The sequence below is a fragment of the Phyllostomus discolor genome, chromosome 3 (genome assembly GCF_004126475.2).
Source record: "Phyllostomus discolor isolate MPI-MPIP mPhyDis1 chromosome 3, mPhyDis1.pri.v3, whole genome shotgun sequence".
Lineage (NCBI taxonomy): Eukaryota > Metazoa > Chordata > Mammalia > Chiroptera > Phyllostomidae > Phyllostomus > Phyllostomus discolor.
In genome coordinates this window covers 90356072-90377481 of record NC_040905.2, presented here as the reverse complement: position 1 = coordinate 90377481, position 21410 = coordinate 90356072, and the positions used below count along the sequence as shown (strand labels likewise).

Sequence of the window (21410 nt, the reverse complement as noted above, 5' to 3'; positions counted from 1 at the left end):
AGGAATGGCCAATTACTCATTGCTAGGAAGTAAGGATCAAACAATAGGTAACAAGGAAGCCTGAGGGCCTATTTTGAGTCAGGATCAAAGAACTGTAAAACTTTAAGGAACAAACTTACTTTTTCCTTGGACCCTTATCATTCAACTGAGAGCATTCTAAACAAAGCAGGTTTCACAGGATTTTACATATTCTTTCTTAGGCCTGATCACCCGGGGAACCCGCCCTTTCCAGCACAGGGCTGCACCACCCTGTCATTGTTTCAGGCTTAGGTGGAGCAAGGGAAGTAAGGCAACCAAGAGATAAGGAGATTTTCTTGCAGACAATGAGGACTCAGGCTTTGTCAAAGCCGAGGGGCGAGGGTCCATCACCCCCTTTTGCTGTAGCCCCCAAAGTCCTTTCTTGGGGGCCTCCCACGTGATCGTCCCTGTCTTGGGTCATTCCCCCCTTAGGGAATCTTACCCGTCATTGGCTAACTAACCAAGCATTGGGGGCCAGTTATGGATGAAGTAGCAGAAGCAGCGCTCCTGCCAGGGAGATAAGCTTTTGTCTCCTTGGTGGTTTATGGTTCCAAGGTCGTTCCCTCAGCCTTAGCCATGGCGGGGGTTACAGCTTCTGATACCAGGCAGGGCAGTTCCCAACACACATCCTAATCCCTCAAAACTGAATGAATGTTACCTTACAACAAAAAGGATTTTCAGATGTTATTAAGTGTAGGATCTTGAGATGGGGAGGATTATGGGCTGAATTATGTGCCCCCCAGATCTATATGTTGAAGCTCTAACCCCTAATACCTCAAAATGTTTGTATTTGGACATAGGGCCTTTAAAGAGGTAAGTAAGTTAAAATGAGGCCATTAAGGTCAGTCCTACTCCAATCTGACTGGTGTCCTTATAAGACAGGGAGGCTGGACACAGAGACATCAGGGATGTGCATGCACAGAGGAAAGGCTGTGGGAGGACATAGCAAGAAGGTGGTTGCCTGCAAGTCAAGGAGAGAGGCTTCAGGAGAAACTAAACCTGCCAACCCCATGATCTTGGACTTCCAGCCTCAAGAACTGTGAAGAAATAGATTTCGGTTGTTTAAGCCACTCAGTCTGTGGCAGCCCTAGCAAACTAACACAAGGAGTGTGCTTGTAAAAGAAGCAGGAAGACCGCAGATAAGGTAGATATGACAACAGAAGCAGAGGGTCTGTGTCAGAGATTTAAAAATGTTACACTCCTAGTTGTTTTTTTAAAGTGATTTTAAACAATGATCATTTGTTATTCCCATTCCTGGCTTGAAAGATGGAGGAAGAGGCCACAAGCCAAGGTATGCAGATGGCCTCTAAAAGCTAGAAAGGCAAGGAAACCTCCTCCTCTGGTGCCTCCAGAAGGGAGGCAGCCCTGCTGACATGTTGATTTTTATCCTCAGAAGATGCATTTTGGATTTCGGATTCCCAGAACTATAGAATTAATTTGTGTTGTTTTAAGCCACTAAAATAGTGGTAAATTCTTAAAATAGCCACAAAAACTAATACACACCCACTTGAACTTCTACAAGCACTGTTTTCCTTAAAAAATTGCTCAAATAAAAGTCTGTTTCCCAAGCTCCTTGCAGTCCTACAGCTATGTCCCAGAAAGCCTTCCTGATCGCACTGGCAGCAGGCCTTTTCACACCCAATACCAGCAGGATCATTAGCGTGTGATACCTAAAATCCATTTTGGGGACCCGGGCACAGCCAGCCCAGTCTGAAGGGTGAGGGGTTCACTGGGCCATGGTAAGAACCCTCTCATATTTCCTCACTCAGGCTGTAGAGCCATTCTCTGCACACTAGCAGGGCCACATCCCACCGGGGCCAGCTTTAGGTGTGGGAGGAACCAGACTCCGTGGGCAGTGGGGCAGCTCCTGAGACCCCCAGAGTAAAGCCAGAACAACTGATAATCTTCCAGCAACATAACAGACCGAGTCTCTCTTAAGATTATCTTGCTGATTTTTGTCTCCAATTAACAATCTGCTAGTGTTGCCGGATGCCTGTTTCCCTTCCCTGCCCCTCCCCCTGCGTCTGTAGGAGGGCTCAAAGCCTGCCTTTTGAGGATCCTGCTCTTTTACTGTGCCTTCATGTCTGCTGCCTAAATTAAGGTTATGTCAGGGAGTGCTATTCCCCCATCTTCAGGAACCTTGGTGTTTCTGATGCACATGACTTGAAGTCAAAGAGACATAATGAAAGCAGATAAAGGAACAAAAAGACCGAAGAGGATTCTGGGGATTAGAATTATCCAGGCAGCCCTGGCAAGAGGCTCTAATGGCTTGAGACAGTGAGACCTGAGCTCTACAGCAGGTGGTATTTTTTATTTTGAGCTTAGATACGTTGGCATAGGGACAGGATCCTATTTTATGGGGCTAAAGGGTATCTTAAGAATCAACTGCCCCTGAGATTGTAACTTGGTACAGCCACTATGTGAAAAGTATGAAGATTCCTCAAAAAGTTAAAAATAGAGCTCCCATATGACCCAGCAATACCACTTTCTGGGTATTTATCTGAAGAAAAGAATAGCCCCGACTGGCATGGCTCAGTGGACTGAGCGCCGCCCTGTGAACTGAAAGGTCTCTGGTTCAATTCCTGGTCAGGGTACATGTCTGGGTTGCAGGCCAGGTCCCCAGTTGGGGACCTGCTAGAGGCAACCACTTGATGTTTCTCTCCCTCTCATTCTCCCTCCCTTCCCTTCTCTCTGAAAATGAATATATTTTAAAAAACAATAATTTGAAAAGATATATGTACCATGATGTTCATTTTGGCATTCTTTACAATAGCCAGGATATGGAAGTAACCCAGGTGTCCACCAATAGATGAGTAGTTAAAGAAGACATCACACACACATACACGTTGGAGTATTACTCGGTCATGAAAAAATGAAACCTTGCCATTTGTGAAAATATGGATGGACACAAAAGGCATTATGCTAGGTGAAATAAGTCAAAGACAAAGACAAATACTATTATTTCACTTATATGTGGAATCTAACAATCAAAACAAATGAATAAACAAAACAAAACAGAAGCAGGTCCATTAGATAGTGAACAAGCTGATGTTGCCAAAGAGGCAGGGGTAGGGGCGGTGTCGGGGTAAAGAACTAACTTTTTCAATTCCTTCACTTAGTGGTTAGAAACTGACACTCAGAGAAGTTAAAGGACTTGCTCAAGGTCACAGGCTTTTTTTTTGGTGCAGTTCCAGAACAAGAACCCAGGTGTTTTAAATCCTGGCCCAGGTGCCTGGGTTCCCTGGGGATGGGAGTAGGAGGAACTGGACGAAAAGCAGTACAAAGAAAGGGCACGTTCCCTACGTTTTTCTGTTTAATTTTGCAAATTTATTTTATTCAACTTGGAAAATGAATACAAATCCCTGGGTATTTTTTGTTGGGGGTGAAGGGAGTGGCATTAATAAGGGAGTAGGAGTTGAGGCAAGGTATGAGCATCACAGTGGCTGTCTCTCATCCACATCTCTGCCCGGGGAAAGGGGGAGAGGCTGAGTAGGGGACTCAGGTCCGGAGGAAGACCATGGTGAGAAGGCCTGCAGAGGGGAGAAAGAAAGAGCAAGGTTGTATTAGCAGCACTGGAGCTCTGGAAGCCCTCTTCCCAGTTCCCACCCCTCTTTCTCTGGGGCCCAGATTTCCTCGCCACTACTGTGCTTACCCAAGACGTAGGCTGCCACCAATTTTTGTCCCAGGGAGACGTGCAGGATTTGGGGCAGCTGGCTGCCGAGTTCATCCTGGAGTGGGAGCAGCAGGAAGGCCACAGAGACTATGCCCGTCAGCAAGAAGAGGAGGAAGGAGCTGGTGGCCAGTTGTGAGTGGGATTCTGGGAAACAAGGCTTGTCAGAAGCTCTAGCCCCAACTCCTCCCGCCCCAAGGTCCTCCAGGGAGGAGACTAAAAACAGAAGGTGTGGACACTTTTTATTGCCCTCCAGGAGCACAATGCCACGTGTCCTCTCCTCCCTGGAGCCTCTGTCTCCACAGCCACAGAAACCCTCTCTCCTCTGGTCCCTCAGCATATTTTTCCTCCCTTCATTCTTCCTGATTACTGGCTTCAGTGTACATATCGGTCAGGCAGGAAACTCTATCTTCCAGACCCAGCATACAGCTTGGTGTGGCACAATTGCTCAGTACAGGTTTCTTATGGAACTGAACTGAGCTGGCATATGATAGAAAATGCTGAAATTAAAGCTAAGGAAGAACTTTTCCACCTAAATAGAAGCCAGAAACCAGGGAAACTGCAAAATCTGCTTATTCCCTAACCTGATACAAAATCTCAACTCCTAGGAATGTTTCCATTAAAAAGCAAAAGACTCAATCAGAAGACCTCTGCAACTCCAACTGAGCTCATCTCTAGGATAATGTCTTCCCTCCCCACAGAACTCTAGAATTCCCATCCCCCAACTCACTCTCAGGGAGGTGTCTGGCCGTGGGTGGTGCTGTCCAGGAAGGAGGCCCTGGGTGGGGCATTGGGTCAGGCTGTGCCTGAAGTTCAAGGGGGTAGGCTGGGGCCCTCAGAACAGAGGTGATGTCCTTGCGCCCCACCACTCGGCCCTCAGCTCCCTCCTCAGACAGCTCAATTCGGAAGCGGTCCTGGACATCATAGTGGCTGGCAATGGGGGCCACGTGGCGAATCACACTGGTCCCAAGATAGAAGAGAAGCCCACTGAGAGGAAGTGAGAGGCAGTGATCCAAGTGGATCCAGGCCCCACCCTCCTAGGAAACTTTCCCATAGGGTTGCAGATGAAGGGTGGCGGGGGGGAAAGGGTTAAAAAGGACCAGGTCTGAGACCTTAGACCACTGCTCAGTTATTCAGAGAAAGGTAGCAGTGGCCTCTGGCTTCCCCACCCTTCCAACTCACATGTCAATGCAGGACTGAGGCTTCACGTATCCTTCTGCGTCAAACACTGTGTATTTGGCAGGTGCTGTGCACAGGACTGGGGGATAAAGGCACAGAGAGACCGACTATTGCCTCAGAGACCCTACACGTCTTTCCTATGAAGGCACACTAGAGTCCCCCTTGCCTTCTACTCCCATGGCTCCACATGACTCTTCCAGTACACCAGAGACGGACTTCTGCCCATATTCATCTCACTTGTCCAGCCCACACAGGCCCCCAATATACTGCCACCAGCCCCCAGACTCCTAGCAGGAGGTGCCCATCCCTTCACCTCGGAAGCGAAGCGCAGCTCCCGTGGGGTTATAGAGGGTCAGCAGCTGCCTGGGTCCGCTCCGTTGGTCCGCCCTGAATACTAGATCCGGGGGAAAGACAAGGACCGGGACAACAGGTCCCGAGGGAGGAAGAGCGCCCCGGGACTCCCGCCCAGGAGCTCCTGGACCCACCAGCTCTTGGTCTTGGGGCGCCCTGCGGCGCATGCAGGCTCTGGGCGGTGGGACATCGGAGGGCTGAGCTCGGGGGACAGGGCCTGGAGTCTAGAGCTGGGAGGCGGGAGGGGCGAAAGGGAATGGATGAGATCGTGGGGCCATTATGGACTGATGCCTCCACCGCCGCCGCCTTGGAACTCTACTAGATCAGGTTTCCGCAGACCAGGCCCTGGCCTCTGAAACCCTCCCCTTTTCAGCAGCGTCCCTTCCCTTTAGGCCCGGCCCCAAGCCCCACCTGGATAATCACGCCCACCCGGTAAACACCGCCCCTTGCGGCTTCCAACTCCCGCTTTATCTCTAGGTCTGGCTCAACATTTCCAGAAGCTCCGTTCCACCAGGACCCACCCCTTCCGGGAGCCCAGGGTTCCGCCCCCTTTCTCCGGCCAGACTCCGCCTGCCGCAACGGTCTCCTTAGGAGCTGCCCTGTCCGCTGCCTGCCCCTAGAGACCTTATCTGTGCTTCCGACACCTTCCTGAGCTCAGGCCCGCGCTCTTTTGGGCTTCTGCCTCCGATCCGCCGCTGGTGCTACGAGGTTCACCTCCTGGTGACAGTACCTGCCAATCAAATTTGTGACCAGACCTAGGCTGCCATCTGCCCGAAAGACCCTTTCAGCACTTCCGCCATACAGCTTCTATCATTGGCCAGGGCGGCCTCATTTCCGCCACAAATATAAGCTGATTGGTATGTTTAAGAGGGGATTGGCAGGATCCTAGTGACAGAAAACTACTGGTGTCTATCTAGAACTCTATCCCTGGAGAGACCGGACGAGCGTGAGAGCGGGCTTTGTTTCTTCCCCGCGCTCTGAGACCGTCCACACTGCTGAATCCCAACCCACAAAGAAGCCTTCTCTCTCCGTTTCAATCCAGGCTCTCCTAGAAGCCTCTGCAACAACCCAGGCCATTTCCCGCAGTACTAGTTGAAGGTTCTCCCATTTGGACTCGAGTCTCAGTCCTGTGTTCCTCTCCTGATTCTCTCCTTCCTGCATGGAACTCTGAACTCACTTACTCAGGGGATTAAGATTTACCAACCCTGCCACTTAAATAATCACTACAAATCTTCAATTTTTACAGATGAAGAAACTTCAGCCAGGTGTACAGCCTACCCCCAGGCCACACAATTGGTTAGCAGTGGAACAAAGACAAAGTCGATCTTATCAGAAAGCCCTCCCTGTGCACCCAATCAAATGTAGAATTTCCCTTGTCTGTCCTCCTAATCAAGCTTTTGTTTTCTTCACAGCATTCATAGAGTTACTTGTCTTTATGTTTATCTTACTGTTTATCTCTGCTCCACAAGAACGGGGACTTTATTTTGTTGTACTTTTGGTGCCTAAATCAGCGCATATGATTTGAATGTACAAATGACTAGAATGCAGTTTGAGCTGAGATCTGATTGAAGTTAGAAATTGAGCATGAGCTCTCTATGCAACATAATTCCAAATAGGGGGAATAGCACAGGCAAAAAGCCAGTGTACCAGAAATGGTCAAGGAGCCAGTGTGACTGGAATAGTGGTCTTACGGGAGGTGAGAGGAGGGAGATGAAGGATGCAAATCATCTAGAGCCTTCGAGTCCACAGTAGGACTTTGGATTTCATTCTGAGACTGATGGAAAACTATAGGAGAGTGCTTACATAAAGTTTCTTTTTTAACAGCTTGAGATATCTTTAACATAGAACTTGTGTATATTTAAGGTCTACAACGTGATGGTTTGTATACATTGTGAAAAGATCACTACAATCAAGCTCATTAACATATTCCTTATCTCTAAATGTTACCATTGTGTGTGTGTTTGCGTGTGGGGGAATTTTGAGCAAAGGAGTGACAAGATCCAACTTAGGTTCTTAAAAGATGATTCTGTATAGTAAATGTCTGTTGAGTTTAATGAATGAATGAATATAAATCCCCAAGATGGGCACCAAAACCATAGAAATGGGTATGTGGCCCCTTCCTCAGTAAAGGAACATTTATTTGGATAAAAAAATGGGTTGCTAGAGCCAAGGTCCGAGGCTGGCCTGGGTTTCAGGCCTGGGACCTAGCAGCCCGAACAGGCTGGGAGGGGCACTTCTTCTTGCTGAGGTTGGTGAGGATCTGGTCCTGGTTGGGCCGGTAGAGAACCACAAAGCTATCTGGAGGGAGGACAGGACCTCTGTTCTCTTCTACCTGACCCATCAGCAGATAACTGGCTCCTGGGGGAAGGGGAAAGAGGGATTGAGGGATCGTGTTATATACCTTGTAGATGTACATTCTCATCCAAGCCCCTCAGATTTTACCGCCTTATCATTTCCATGAGGCCAAACACCCCTCCCCTCTCCTCTACCCCACATCCCTATTACCTTTCTTCATGGGGGGACACTGCTTGCAGGGCACATAAAACTTCAAGGAGGTGTCTGTGGGTACAGAGGGCAGGTCCAGGCCCCCGGTTTTGTAAGCACCAATGAGACTGACAGTGACAGTGAGGCCTTCCCCCGGGCCCCGAACCATGGACTTGACTGTTCCGGTCACCACTGTGGGAGAGTGAGGGTGAGTGGTCAGGAGACAGGAGGCAAGGGCAGGGTTGGAACCGGAGGAGGGGCACTTTGGGGACAGGAGGGGAAGTTAGGGAGCTGGAAGAGCAGGGCATGTGAATGAGGCTTCTTACCCAGGTTGCTGATACAGAAGTTGCTCTGCAAGGTGCCTGTCCGCCGGCACTGCTTTGGGCAGGTGACACTGGGTGCATCTAGGAGTGGGAGGTGGCATTGTTTGTGGAGGCTGACCTACCCAGCGAGTAGGAAGGACCACTTTCCCTATAACAGCCTCATTGATTTGAATTTGTTCAGAGTTCTATTCAGCTTTGGGTCCCAGCACCCGTTATTAGCACAGGTGGCGCCAGTGAGTGTTGTACGAATGAATGAATGGGCCCAGGGAGGAACTCTTTGATACACCTTCCTCAGTCTGTGTCCCTTTCCTTCCCCTTCCCACACTCACCAGAGCCCACGGCGGGTGCCTCCGCCTCAGGTGAGGCTTTTGGTTTCTCCGCAGGTGGGAGTTCTGGCTTGACTTTGGGCTCAGCTCCCGGCTTGGGACCCGGGCCAAGGAGTGGGGGTCTTGGCCGGGCATCCTCCCCTGGGGTCCGGGCCGACCCTTCTTTTGTGGTGCCCCGTGGCAAGGTCCTGTAGGAGGCTGAGAAGCCATCGGCTGTGACGCTGAGGTCCGAGACGAACTGGACGAGGAGCTCATTCCCTTCGGAGGAGATGGGACTGCGGGCAGGGCAGCGGTGGGGCATTGGGGGAGGCGTCAAGGGCCTGCACCTGGCCTCTACCCAGGCCAGTGGCGTTTTAACCTCTGCTCCCTGGTTGGCTGCATTAGATTCCTGACTTTGTAGTTGTAGGCTCCACTCGTCTCGGTATCCACGAACCACGGGCCTAGTGCGGAGCCTGGTACCCTACCTGATGCACCCACTGGTTGGGGGCTGGCGGGTTCAGATTCCGCCTCTTCAGCTAAGCCCCACCCCTCCCAACAGCGGCAGGGTTGGACTCCGGCACCTGGGAAGGTGGAGACACCAGGCCCAGCCACCCACCCAGGTCCCGCCCCCTCACCCAGGGGCTGTGTCTCCGCAGAACTTCCCCAGCCTCTTGGAGTCATCGCTCACGGCTCCGTTGAACACGCTGACTGAGTCATAGCGGCAGTAGGTGTCCGGCTCCACGTCAAACTTCCCAAAGGTCAGCGAGATCACCTGAGGGCAGGACAGAGGGCAGAGGCTGCTCGGTACCTCTCACCTCCTCCGCCTACTACCCACTTAGGGGATGCTTGCAGCAGCCTCCTCTCACATCCCTCCGCACCCCTCTCTTAATGCATTCATATCGCAGCCACTTGGAGGACCACACACACCAGAACCCTGCAGTGGTGTCCCTTGCCATAGTGGGCAAGGTCAAGTCCTGGCTCTTTCTCAAGGAATAGACCAAGAATCTGCCTCTTCTACCTCCTTCTCCTCCCCCGCCCCCCACACAAACCATCACAGTTTATCAGCATTAGATACCTCGCTGGTCCCAGGTGTAATTTTACATTTTTTGTTTGCATGCAAGCACGATGCTCCCCACCAGCTAAGCTCAGTGCTTAGGACATAGCAGATGCTCTTGCTAGCTGCATGCTGGAGGACGCTGCTCGGTCCTGAGAGCAGCCCGGGTAGGGGGTCGGTACCTGGTTTGGGGGCGCGATGATGTGCCAGGAACAGCTGATGCCTGGGGGGTAGTCAGACTCGGGCCAGTTGGGCGTGGTCAGGGTTCCCTGGGCCTTCTCCAGCCGCCCCCCACAAAATTGGTGCTCTGGGGAGGGGAGAGAGGAGTGGGGGTGGGGGGCAGTGGAGACCGTCGGTCAGCTTGAGAAGAGCTCTAGACTGGGAGCTCGTGCAGGAAGGTCGATGTCGGGGTCTCAGGATGAGGGGGCGAGAAGAGGGTAAGGAAAGAGGTGGGTAGGTTAGCAGAGGAAGAGCGAGGCTCAGGGAAGTCTAGGACCTCCTGGCGCCCAGGCTGGCTGTGGAAGGGGGAGGAGGAATTGGCTAGACACGCCCCTTCTTGCCCCTCCCCCTGACCCGCTGCCACACCGTTCCTCTTCCCCTAGTAGATCCCATCTCCCCCGCCCGGCAGAGAAGTCCCCTTTGCAGGCTGGAGAGTCCCCACGCTGTGAGGGTTCCCTCAAATTGGGGCATAACTTCCTAGGCCCCTTTGGGAGGTCCTTGCCTTAAACATTTTAGGGAAGACTTCTGCCACCAGGAAAGGGTGATGGGACCGCAATCGGGAGCCCCGGGCTGGGTGAAGGGGACTCCGGGTCGGGGGAACCTGGTCCCCCTTCCTGGGGGTACCCCTCGCGCCTGTCAGAGGGAGCCCGATTGCGGACGGGGGCAGGCAGTTACTCACCGTCCCAGTAACCCCAGGCCGCCCATTCCACCCGCGGGTCGGTGACCCATTTCCGCCTTGCGCCTGGGGTGGGGCCTGGAAGAGGGGGTGGGTGGGAGCAGGAGAGGGAGAGAAGACGGGGAGGAGGGACTGGAGGGGCAGTTAGTGAGGCAAAAGGGAAAGGGAGGCAATGGGGACCTGGGAGGTTAAGGCTGGGGGCAGGGCACGTGTCGGGGTGGGGCCAGGAGAGGGGGAAGGCGAAGGTGAGGGAGGTCTCACCAGTGCCCGTGGTGGCCCGCCCGCTGTACCAGAGCAGGAAGCCTCGTCCTCCTGTGCCCTCGTCTGCTGTCATCTTCAGGGTCACCTGGTTGCCAGGAGCGACTATGGGCGCTGGCCGGAAGGTCCCGCAGAAGCGTCCAAGCCGCTGGCCCGAGGTTCCAGAGCCGGCAAAGACCTCCAGAGCATCATAACGGCAGGCAGAGTGTAGTTCCAGGTCAAAAACTCGGAAGGAGAGGGACACAGTCTGGCCTTCGGGGACCTGATTGCAGAGACAGCGGTGGGGACCCACAAAGGCAGGTCATAAACAACGCAGGCAGAGGGCACTTCCCTTTCCCCAAGCATTTCCTAGAGAAACTTGGGTCTGAACAAAAAGGGACCCCGTCAGCGTGGAGAGCAGAGGGCCTGGACTCTGCACTAGGCTTGTGGCAATCCCTGAGATTGCAGGGGCAGGAATGATGTTGGGATTGGAGAGACAGGCTTTGGATTAAAGGTTAAGGGTGAGGACACTGCCACGTATTGTTGTGGACACTGACAACATCAGTGATCAGAGGGGAGGGTTCCCAGACTTCCCTGGGGAGAAGTGGTGGTACTGGGGGAAAGCATTTGGCAGCCTGAATTCAGGCCTTGGAGCCTTTGACAAGGGGTAGTGACCAGAGGGGCCTCCTCACCGTGATTGTCCAGATGCACTCCTTATTGGGGGGGTAGTGGTTGGGAAAACTCTCACTTGCCACGTAACCTGACTCCCCAGTCACATCCCCTCCACACAGGAACACCGGTCTGGAGGACATAAGAGGGGTCAGTCATGGGTGAGGGAGCAGTGAACAGACTGGAATAGGGTAATGAGGGTGGGGAGGCTACGGAGGGAAGCCTGGGGGATGAGGGAGAAAGGCCTAAGGGATCTGGGATGGCCTCAGCCAGCCAAGATAGAATTGGTGTGGGAAACACTACAGTAGAAGATGAGGAAAAAGTGGGGCCAGCAACTTGACTATACCTCCAAGCCCCAGTCCCAGCCCCCAATCCCGACAGGAATTCCCGGAATCCTCCCCCCTCAGCTGCCAAGCAGTCCAGAGCAGCTGCCTAACTACTTCCAGATGTAGACACAGCCACGAGGCTGTGCGGGGGAGGGGGTGGAGTGTCGAGAAGCGGCAGTGATGGCCCTGAAATTGAACCTGGAGATCAGGCTCCCTGAGCTCCCAACCTTTGCTCTGCTCCTGTCCCAGCTAACTCCTTGAGTGTCTGACTCCCAAGTCTTCCACTTGCTGCCCCTGCTTTCTCCCATAATCTCTCATTCCTTCCTGGAATCCAGCTGTCCAGCTACCAGGCAAGTTCAGGTCTTGACTCTCTCTCTCAGGTTCCATGGGGGTGGGGAGGGAAGGGTCTAGGTGAATGGCGAAACTTAGAGGGCAGAGGACAGAGGTTGAAGAAATGGGGAGCAGTGGTGTCCTGCAATAGACAGTGGTCTTGCAGCAGGGAGGACAGACTTGGGGGCCAGAGAAGGGTAGGTGCTGTGGGAGATCTTGGGGGTGTTGTGTCAGCAAAAGAATCCACAAGATCCACAGGCACAACCCCTCGGAAATTGGCTTTTGAAACAAACTAACTGGAAGGTGCCAAGAGACCTACCTGGTGTAGTTCGGGTTCTGGCCCTGGGCGAAAGGCAGCAGGGCCCATGCAGTGAGGAGGGGCCCCAAGAGGGAGGCTGTGGCAGCAGGCAGCATGGCTGGGGGGAGGCGCTGGGGTCCTCAAGACAGAGGCAGCAGCTGAGTTTAGCAGCAGCAGCAGCAGCGGCAGCAGCGGCAGCAGCAGGGATAATCGGTGCCAGATGAGGCAGCCTCTGGTGTGTGGGCGTGGGGACTGGCCAGTGGGGAGGGCAGTGGGGAAGGCGGGACAGGGAGAGTACAGCCGGGACAGTGGTGAGTCCAGGGGCCTCTCTAGGTACAGGACACATAAATACTGACCTAAGTAGTGGGTGGAGCAACGAAGGGTGGAGGGAGCATCAGGCCCTCAGCCATAATCTAGGCATCAAGTAATGCCATCTGGAAGCTCTCTCTGTCCAGTGCCCAAGCACCGTGTGAACACAGCGTAGTCCTTCCCGAGGACTCTCCAGTCCACTCATGATTCTCTCTCCATTGATGCTTCCTTAGCATCCACAGGAAGTCCTTTCCTGGGCTCCCAGACTTCAAGCATTCACCCCCTTCCTGACCACCACCTGCTCCAACTGATTTTCCACTCCAAATCTCCAGCCTTCTCTCGGCCCCCCGTCCAGCCTAGGCCAAGGAGAAAAGAATTCCGCTCATCCATTTTCTCCCACATTACCTGTAGGTACAGGAGTGGGGCAGAGAGGCATGGCATGTAAAGGGACTGTCTCCCTTCTGGAGGAAGAGGATGGAGTAGAAAGTAGGGGGAAAGGCCATGAGAGACCAGAGCTGGACGGTAGACAGAAAGCGGAGAGGAGGGAGGCTGGCTTCACAGGGATGAAGGGAAATGGAGAGAACACTCTCTGAAGTCAGATGTGGCTTCCTCTGGATGAGAATAAGAGGATCCAAGCGGGGGCACTAAGTAGCATGTGTTGACTGAGTTGTACCAGAAGGTGGGGCTAGGATTTCCAGTGGAGAAGCCTGGGTCTGGCCTTGGGAGTGGAAGGGGAAAGCAAACCAAAGACTGAGGTGCTTTGAGCTCTGCAGAGCCTGAAAGCTTGAGCAGCTTCTGCTGTGCCTGCCCCAGTCCCTGCCCTCCCTCACCCCCTAAGCCAGGCATCTGGTAGCCCATTCCGGACCCATTGTCCTCCCAGGCCCCAGGGTTCCAAACTGGGCCTTACTTCAGCCTTTTATTCTATTCATCCATCAAATCTCTTGTCCATGATAGTGAGGCTGGGGGCCCCTTCCTGGGCAGCCCCCTGAACATTTTACAAAACAGTTCCCTCCCCACCCTGGTATGCCCAGCAGCCCCCACCCCACGGTGCTCCCCTCTCCGGGCACAGTGCTCCTTGCTACCACTCCATCGCTCCTAAGCCTTCGGCCCAGAGCCAGCCTCTCCCTCCAGGGGAGAGACTAGGAGGAGTGCTCAACTCTCAGGGGTTGGGGGGGCCTTGGCTGACCCCTCCAGCAGCCTTCTGTAGCAAGTCCAGGGCTTCCCAAAAGAAATCCTTCTGTGCAGCCATCAAAGGCATCCAGCCCACGATCTGCTTCATCTTTGCCATGCGGTCCTGCAATGTGGAACAACTGTGGATCTGGTTGAGGTACTCCTTACAGGCCCAGGCTGTCCCCCCAGGGTCCTGGAGTACTCCGGCCCGTGGGTTGGGCTCAGGGGTCCCCACCACTTTGCTGGCTGGCAGGTCTCGGTAGGCAGGATGGTGCTCAATGTCGTGGCTGGACAGCATGTAGAGACACTCTCTGGTAGAGCAAAGGGAGCAGGCACACAAAGGGACCTGGGAGGAAAGAAGGGGTGTGGCAGAGTGGGGCCTTTACTGAGGGGTTCCCACCAAGCCCCAGCTGTTGCACCCCTCCCCCTCAGACCAGCCCTGAGCCAGTGAGTGAGCTGGCTGGCTGAGCCCTGAGGTTATATGAGGTCAGGGAGGGCCAGCAGGATCTGCTAAGGAAAAGAGCCAGGAGCCATGGTGCATGGCAGGAAAGGTAGGTGGGTGGTGCTGGGGAAATGGGGCCCCAGGGTCCCTGCAGGAGTCCCAGCTACAATCCTGTGGGCTACTTGCCCTCTCTGGTTGCCCGCTCGCCTAATCCTGCCCGCTCTGACTCTGACCTTCACATGGAGTTTGACGAAGGAGGCACTCCCCTTAGGCCATCCGGGGAGGCGGCCTCCAGCCCCACAGCCACAGCCCAGCAGCTCCTTGCTGAAGTCCGAGCCCTGGCTCAGCACCAGGGAGTGGTTGAGGCCACACCACAGGGCAATGGGGTGTTGCAGATAAAGCACCTGAGGACACAGGGCCAGGGCTCCTAAGGGGGGAACATCAGAGCACTGGGGGCCCAGGTCAGAGAGGATGACGGGAAGGCTTGGGGCAGAAAATCGGGAAACTAGGAGAGGGAAGAAACAGGACCCAGAACACCTTCCCCAGGTGGTCTGCCCTGCTGAATGAAGACCAGCAGCAATCTCTCCCTCACTGGCTCTCTTGCGGCCCCAGTCTACCATATGCGGTCTAGCACTTCTGTTGGTTCCTCATCTTTGCTTCCCAGAAAATAGGTTATGTGCCTGAGGCCGGGGCCCGAGGTCTCCCCTCGTTCTCACACCACAAGCCTCAGCCGGCCCAGCCTCTCATCCTGCCTTCCGGCCTCAGGTTGAGGAATACCCTTCCTTTTCCCCAGGCTTAAAGATACAATCTCTCCTTTGCAATTCCAGGTTAACCTCCAGGAAGGACTTCCCTCTATCATTTTCAGTTTTTCATATTATCCTATTTTGAAAAAAACATTTCCTCCTGATTTTGTTTTTTAGGCAGTAGACCTGGTTACATGACCAGCCTGGGATTGACCACATTCCTGTTCTCAACACAGCTGGTCCTTCCTGAACTTCCCGTGATCCGGCTTTTCTCCCTTCTCTGCTTACTGACATGTTCTCCAAATGCACTCGACCTCCCAGCAGCCAAATCCCAGGGCCTCTCCTGAATGTTGTCTCCCGACATTGTGAATGCTTTAATTTTGAAAATATAGACAAATAATTCATAGTCATTATAGAAACATAAGATATTGGTGAGCAAAAATTAATTGAAAAATCACTGGAAATCCCACCACCCACTGTTAGCAGCTTGCTGGATATTCTTTTTCACTGCTGTCTATACAAATGCATACACTTGGCCAACGAACACAGGTGTGAACTGCACGGTCCACTTATACCCAGATTTAAAGCTCAGGTCCATTTATATGCAGATTTTAAAAATCCGTGTATAAGTGGGCCTCTGCAGGTGAAACCTCTGTTGTTTGAGGGTCTAATGTATTTTTAATCCACGATTGGAAATCCAAATATGTGGAGGGCCAATTTAAGTTATATGTGGATTTTTGACTATGTGGTGGGCTGGTATTTCTAACGCCTGTATTATTCACAGGTCAACTGTAAGTTGTCTCTTAAAACAAAAATGAGATCATACTATACAAACCATTTCATGTATACTTTTCACCTAAAAATATGGCATGATCAATTTTCCATGTCAGAAAAGTATATTCCTACATTATCACCGTCACCATTAATCACTTCCTCCTGTGTGAAACTTCTGGGACGTGGCATCTGAGGGCGCGGCTCCTGTGTCAGTGACAACTTTTCCATCCCCTCTGCCTATGATGGTGGCTCCTGCCCAGATTTGCTCCTTTAGGTCTGCTTTTGTCATTTCAACCTTGTTCCAAGTTGGAACCAAATTGCCAGCAAAATATTCCCACTTTACTGTTCTACTTGCTCTGTAAAAATGTTCCAAATTCACCCTCTTTCCTCAGAGCAGAGTCACCAGCTCACATGTTTGTTGCTGATACCATCTTTCTTCAAGGGAGCTATTGTCAGAGTCCGCTCACATCTAATCAGTTTCCAGGGCCTGTTCCTTTTCTTTCAAAACATCTCACATATCCATTTCTCTCCTTTCTCGCTGCCACCGTACCAGCCCGGGCCCTTGTTTCCAGTGCTGCTCATACTCCACAGCCACCCAGTGGGCTCTCATTCGCAGTCTCCTGTGCACTCCAGCCAGTCGGCCTGTACTCAGCCATCTTTGTGCGCTGCCCTCCCCTGCTCCAGAATCCCAGACGACTCTTTCCCAAGTCTGTACTTCTCCAAGCTCAAGCCCACCTACTCCACCTCACACTGCCTATTTATAGAATGCCCTCTTTCCTCTGGTTAGGCCAGTCTTTTCACTGTCCCATGTATGTGCCAGCTTTGTCCCTGTCCCCATGGCACAGATGCCTCTCCCTATCCCTACCTGACTCCTATCCAAACCACTAGGCCCAGCTCACATCTCACCTCTTCTTGCTGCTCCAGCCCCCCTAGTCTTCCTGCTTTACTAAATTCCTCCGGCACTTACAGCATGCGCTGCACAGAACAAACCTCATAGTGTCAGCCCTGGGTTAAGACACACAAAATATCGTTTGGCTTGACCGCCTAGGGAGAAGGAAGTGGAGTCTATGGAAATTGGAAAAGTGGAGAGATCCAGGGGTGAGAAAATTGGAGGAGGGGATCAGGATGAAAATTGCTGGGAAACAGTCTCACCTGTGTGGGTTCCCCTCGGTCCATTTTGTCCCCCGTGCCCAGCTGCCCATATCTGTTATTTCCCTGCATAAAGATTCGGCCAAATTCATCCACCAAACCAAGGTGATTGTAGCCGAGAGCACAGAATAGGACCTAGAGGGTAAGAGAGAGAGAGAGGAGATGGGCATTCAGTTCCCTCCAGAGGAACCTTGAACTCCAGAACCTCCCAACCACCAGCCTGCTAACCCTGGGTGATCTCTTTTGGCCTTGCCCTCTATGTCACCCCTCTCTCTGGGCCCCCGGCCCCTCCCTGATCAATCATTTGACTCTTGCTCATATTTCAGACCCTCAGAACCTTTCAATCCCTTAAGACCCTCCAATTTTGTTCTGCCCCATCCCTCCAGGATCCTACCTTGGCAGGCAGTGAGAGCGCAAGTGGCATCTGCTGGTCCAGGGGGTCAAAGGCTTGAAGAGTCCCAAAGAGATCACGATACACCCCTGGGGTATGCACCTCAAAATATACTCCCCCCTGGTCTGGGGGGTAGGGTGTCCTCAGCTCAGCAGCTTTGGGCACCCATTTCCTAGGGTAAGGCCTCATGTTGGATGAAAACCACAAGATCCAAGGAGTCTCACACTCACTAAAAAAGCACCAGCTACGATGTCTGGGAATCTAAACAACATCTTTTTTTATATATATATTTTATTTGTTTGTTTGTTTGTTTGTTTATAGAGAGAAGAGAGGGAGAAAGAGAGAGAGAGAGGTAGAAACATCAATGTGCGGTTGCTGGGGGCCGTGGCCTGCAACCCAGGCATGTGCCCTGACTGGGAATCGAACCTGCGACATTTTGGTTCGCAGCCCACACTCAATCCACTGAGCTATGCCAGCCAGGGCTTAAACAACATCTTTTTAGTAGGATGCCCTAGGTGTCCACTCCAGAGCTGGAATAGGGATTGAGGGTAGTGGTGTCTCTGTTTGGAAGATCTGTCCAAGGTTGGGGTCTGGAGAAGAAGGGAGGTGGTTCTTACCAGTAATGTAAAGAGTACTGCTCTGGTTGGAAGCCATGCAGGTCACACGCAGGTGAGGCAGGCAACGGGACACCTTCCTCAGGGCCAGCTGTACTGTGTAGGAGCGTGGTTGGTCCAGCTGGGTTTCATTCACTACCAAAGAGTAGATCTTTCCTTCCTCTGGGGGGTGGGGGAACAGATGATTATATGCAAGAAGGGACCCTCCGATATCCACATTAACTTTCCAAGAGACTCCCCTAAGCCACACAGAATGAAATGTTTATTGCTGTAGAGTGGGGTTGGTAGAAAAAGGGTAGAGATGAAATAAGGAAAGTGTGACCTCAGGTTTCCCAGATTCCAGTTCCTTACCACCCAAAATAAATCAGGAAGTCCTTCAGTAGAGAGAAAATCTAGGAGATCTGGCAGAATCCAGTCTGAAGGTTGGGAATTACATCTGGGGATTCAGGGCCCTGCATAGCAGTAAGAAGTCCAGAAGGTCTCAGGTTTGGGAGTGTGGTCAAGTACAGGAAACATTGAGAAAATAGGGGGGCAGTCTGGGGTATGAGATGCCTGGCATGGAGGTTGGGGAGATGAGAATTTGAAGCAGGGCCCTTGACTTATATGAAATACACATAATCTTAGACTAGGAACAGACGAACAAAGAGCTATTTGGTTTGAGATGGCCTGCAGAACCCTGTGTGAGAGGCCTCCCCGCTTTCCTACTTTAGGACCCCTGCAGTAGGTCCTGAAGCATCTGTAGACAACAATTTGCAAAAAACAGTTTGCAAACCACTGCTTGAAGCCACACCTGTGAGGAGCAGCAGAGCCCGCTGAGTCTCTTGACCAACCAGCACAATCTGTTTAAAGCTCATGGAGTGGTGGAAGGTCATCTTGAAGACCCGCTGCCCGCTGGACTGCAGGTAGACCTCAACACAGTCACAGGCCTGGCTGCCAGTCGAGCCGACCACTTCCAGCTGCTCCCGAGTAGCCAGTACGTAGAGGTATTTGCGGTAAACTGTATCACATCGTGGGTCTGAGGCAAACTGTAGGAAAAGACAAAGGTGTCTGGGATCTAAGGCTTGGAGTAGGATGAGACTGGGGTGGAAGATGAGACAGTTGGGTGCAGAGCTGGGAAATGGGGACTTGTTTTCCAGTTCTGGTTATGGGAAGGCAATTTGGTGTGGGCACTGGGTCCCCAGAGGCTGGGTGGGTTCTTAGCTGCAGAGGTCTGCTACTCACATCCTTGGCTCCTCGACACAGCACAACATAGCGGCAGGCACGCTTCCACTGGATCTGGCCAAGGGTGGAGGAGACCAGGGCATTTTTGAGGAAGAAGAGAGTCCCTGCATAGTCAAGGATGAAGACGTGGTCCTTGGTGGGCAAGAAGCGGCGGTAGCCATGGGCTAGCAGAGGGGCTACGCTCTTGTTGAGACAGCGGCGTCGGCCCCCAAATGCCTGGAAATACAGGCCTTTCGTATCTGGAGAAGGGAAGGATATGAAGAGTTTAAGGGGTTGGGATGACACAAGGGAGATGAATCAGAGCTTGGGCAAACAAGATTTCTTAGACACCCTGGTATTTAGCTCCTCTCCACCCCCAGGACTGGGAAACAGACCCCTTCCAAAGGACATATGGAAGCCTTAGAGGACATCCTCAATTATACCCGATGTCTGAATGTTGGTTTTCTAGCCCACCTCAGCCCAGGGCCATAAAAATGGTTCTAAATAAGCACTTCTTTGGTCCAAACTTGCATCAGAGACATTAAGGGAAACACAATAACACATAGAAAAGAAGCAGAGGAGAGAAGAAGAGGAGTGAAAAGGAATGCTCAGAAAGACCAGTAACCCCCCTTCACCCTGAATTCTGGATCTGCCATGTGGATCTCCCTTAATCTGCAGCATGTGAGATGAAGGGAGCACACAGGGGCTCCTTAGGAACGGAGCGGGGTTAGAGCATGTTTCTCAGTCTGGGGGAGATCTTATCCCTCAGGGGCCACTGGTTGTCACAACTGAAGGAGGTACTCCCTGTATCTGGTGGGTAGAGCCCAGGAACGCTGCTAAACATCCTTTAATACACAGCCCGCACACTTTAAAGGGTTATTTGGTCCAAAATTTCAGTAGTGACAATGTTGAGAAATCCTGGTTTACAGGAGGGCAAATCTGAGGTTTGGGGAGTGGAAGATGTCTCCAGGGTAAGATTTGGGAGACAGTTTGGCTATGGAAGGAGACATGACAGGGAGGCTAGTGATGAGGGCTCTGAGTGGGACATCTACAGCCATCAGAAGGTGGCTCTAGAGACTTGAATTACTCAATGGCATGTTTGAACCTAATAAATTTCTTCCAGAGAAAGGGGCCCTGGAAGGTTGGCTGGGAATGCTGAACTCATCAGGCAACTTGATGGAACAGGAGGGGTCCCAGAATAAGGTAGGACAGAGGCAAAGAGAACTGGAGGTTTTGGGGAAGCTGTACAGTTAAGAATGGCAGCTCTCTTCCAGGGCCGGACCCCAGAGCCCTGCTCTCGTAGGCGAGGACTGAGCCTGCGACAGATGCGTCTCCACACGCCCTCAGCATCGCACACTTCGTGGAAGTAGTGGCAGGTCTGGCCTAGGGCGACTACATCTCTTACTGGAAGAAATGAGATGATGTGTTCCACCTGTGGGGAGAGATGGGATCAAGGGGGGGTCTGGCCTCTAGTCCTTTATTCTTAATATTTCCCCCTCCCCAAGGACTCACCAGCTCTGGGGGGAACAACTGAACAGAAATAGGGTTCCCTCTCCCCTTCTTCTCTTCACCTCCAGGCTCTGGGCCACATGAAGGGCAGCTCCGCTTCACCTACCAGAGAAGAAAGGGGAGCAAGGGCTTCGATGAGAATCATCTCTCGTTTTCTTCATCCTCTCAGTCTGTCATTAACTACTATCTTGGAGGCTCATAGCTCTATCTCCCAGCTTAGAGCTGTCAAATCCTCCCATCTTTCTCTCTAGGTCCACAGTCACCCCTCCCTGTCTACCTTGTTGCTTGGTCCAACTTCTCCAAGTAATCCTTCCCCAGATATCTTGCTATCCTCTTGCCCTTCCCTTGCCTTGTCTCCACCCCTCACTCTGAGCCTCTCCTCCCATCCGCACAGCCCTGCGAATTTTTGCAGCTTCTGTCTCAGGCTTCTCCTCACCATCCTGACTGACCCCTCCCTGCTCCTGTCCTCATCTCTCCGAGCCCCTTGGCACCCATCTTGGGCCCAGTCCCTGCTGCCTTTCCCACACCATGTCCCCTGCCTGGGCTTGGGGACCTCTGGGCCCCTCTGCCTCCTAGGCCCTCCCCCATGGAGTCTGAGGCAGACAAACCTCTGTGACCTCACTGCCTGGCCACTGTGACCTATTTTCCCCAACCTTGCCAGAGATTTTCTCTTAGACAGCTCCTCAGTTCTGGCTCAGCTCCAGCCCCTCGATGGCTTGGCATATGCATTTTCCAGGAGAAATACAGTGTGAACTCCTGGTTGATGGGGCCTTTACATTCAGGGAGTAGTAGGAGGTTTTTCCACTTGAGGCCCTTTTGGCACTAACTCTGAGGAGAAACACTGGTAAATTCTTCATATCTCAGCAGGCCAGAGCCTCCAGGGGGTTTGTAGCTCAAGAGTATAAACTCAAAAAAAAAAAAGTATCAACTCAGTTTGACAGGTGAGATGGATAGTGGCCCTGCTAATGAT

General features: G+C 52.4%; 3 protein-coding genes and 1 long non-coding RNA gene across 7 annotated transcripts; 1 reads left to right on the top strand and 3 right to left on the bottom strand.

The window, feature by feature from the left end:
* Positions 1-3317: 3317 nt before the first annotated feature.
* Positions 3318-6005, bottom strand: MOSPD3 (motile sperm domain containing 3). Of its 4 annotated transcripts, none has more exons than XM_036020749.1 (6): positions 5933-6005; positions 5181-5448; positions 4871-4946; positions 4419-4648; positions 3671-3835; positions 3318-3548 (listed from the first exon to the last, which is right to left on the bottom strand). In XM_036020749.1, exons 2-6 carry the CDS (start codon positions 5383-5385, stop codon positions 3517-3519), a joined length of 708 nt encoding a protein of 235 aa, XP_035876642.1. In that variant the 5' UTR covers positions 5386-5448; positions 5933-6005; the 3' UTR covers positions 3318-3516. The 4 variants fall into 4 exon arrangements, with proteins under 4 accessions (XP_035876642.1, XP_028383792.1, XP_035876641.1 ...); XM_028527991.2 differs by having other exon boundaries at positions 5843-5995; XM_036020748.1 differs by having other exon boundaries at positions 5863-5995.
* A 955-nt stretch (positions 6006-6960) lies between these two features.
* Positions 6961-12398, bottom strand: PCOLCE (procollagen C-endopeptidase enhancer). Its single transcript, XM_028522681.2, has 9 exons — positions 12161-12398; positions 11209-11317; positions 10541-10799; positions 9567-9691; positions 8966-9102; positions 8355-8626; positions 8029-8106; positions 7724-7894; positions 6961-7576 (listed from the first exon to the last, which is right to left on the bottom strand). Exons 1-9 carry the CDS (start codon positions 12253-12255, stop codon positions 7410-7412), a joined length of 1413 nt encoding a protein of 470 aa, XP_028378482.1. The 5' UTR covers positions 12256-12398; the 3' UTR covers positions 6961-7409.
* A 953-nt stretch (positions 12399-13351) lies between these two features.
* Positions 13352-21297, bottom strand: FBXO24 (F-box protein 24). Its single transcript, XM_028520700.2, has 10 exons — positions 21217-21297; positions 20444-20542; positions 20180-20363; positions 18953-19191; positions 18522-18756; positions 17735-17893; positions 17121-17242; positions 16730-16861; positions 14294-14464; positions 13352-13964 (listed from the first exon to the last, which is right to left on the bottom strand). Exons 1-10 carry the CDS (start codon positions 21295-21297, stop codon positions 13608-13610), a joined length of 1779 nt encoding a protein of 592 aa, XP_028376501.1. The 3' UTR covers positions 13352-13607.
* Positions 18585-21361, top strand: LOC114503440. Its single transcript, XR_004902028.1, has 4 exons — positions 18585-18714; positions 18974-19088; positions 20055-20307; positions 20509-21361. It is a non-coding gene; the product is annotated as an uncharacterized LOC114503440 (long non-coding RNA).
* The last annotated feature ends 49 nt before the right edge of the window (positions 21362-21410 follow it).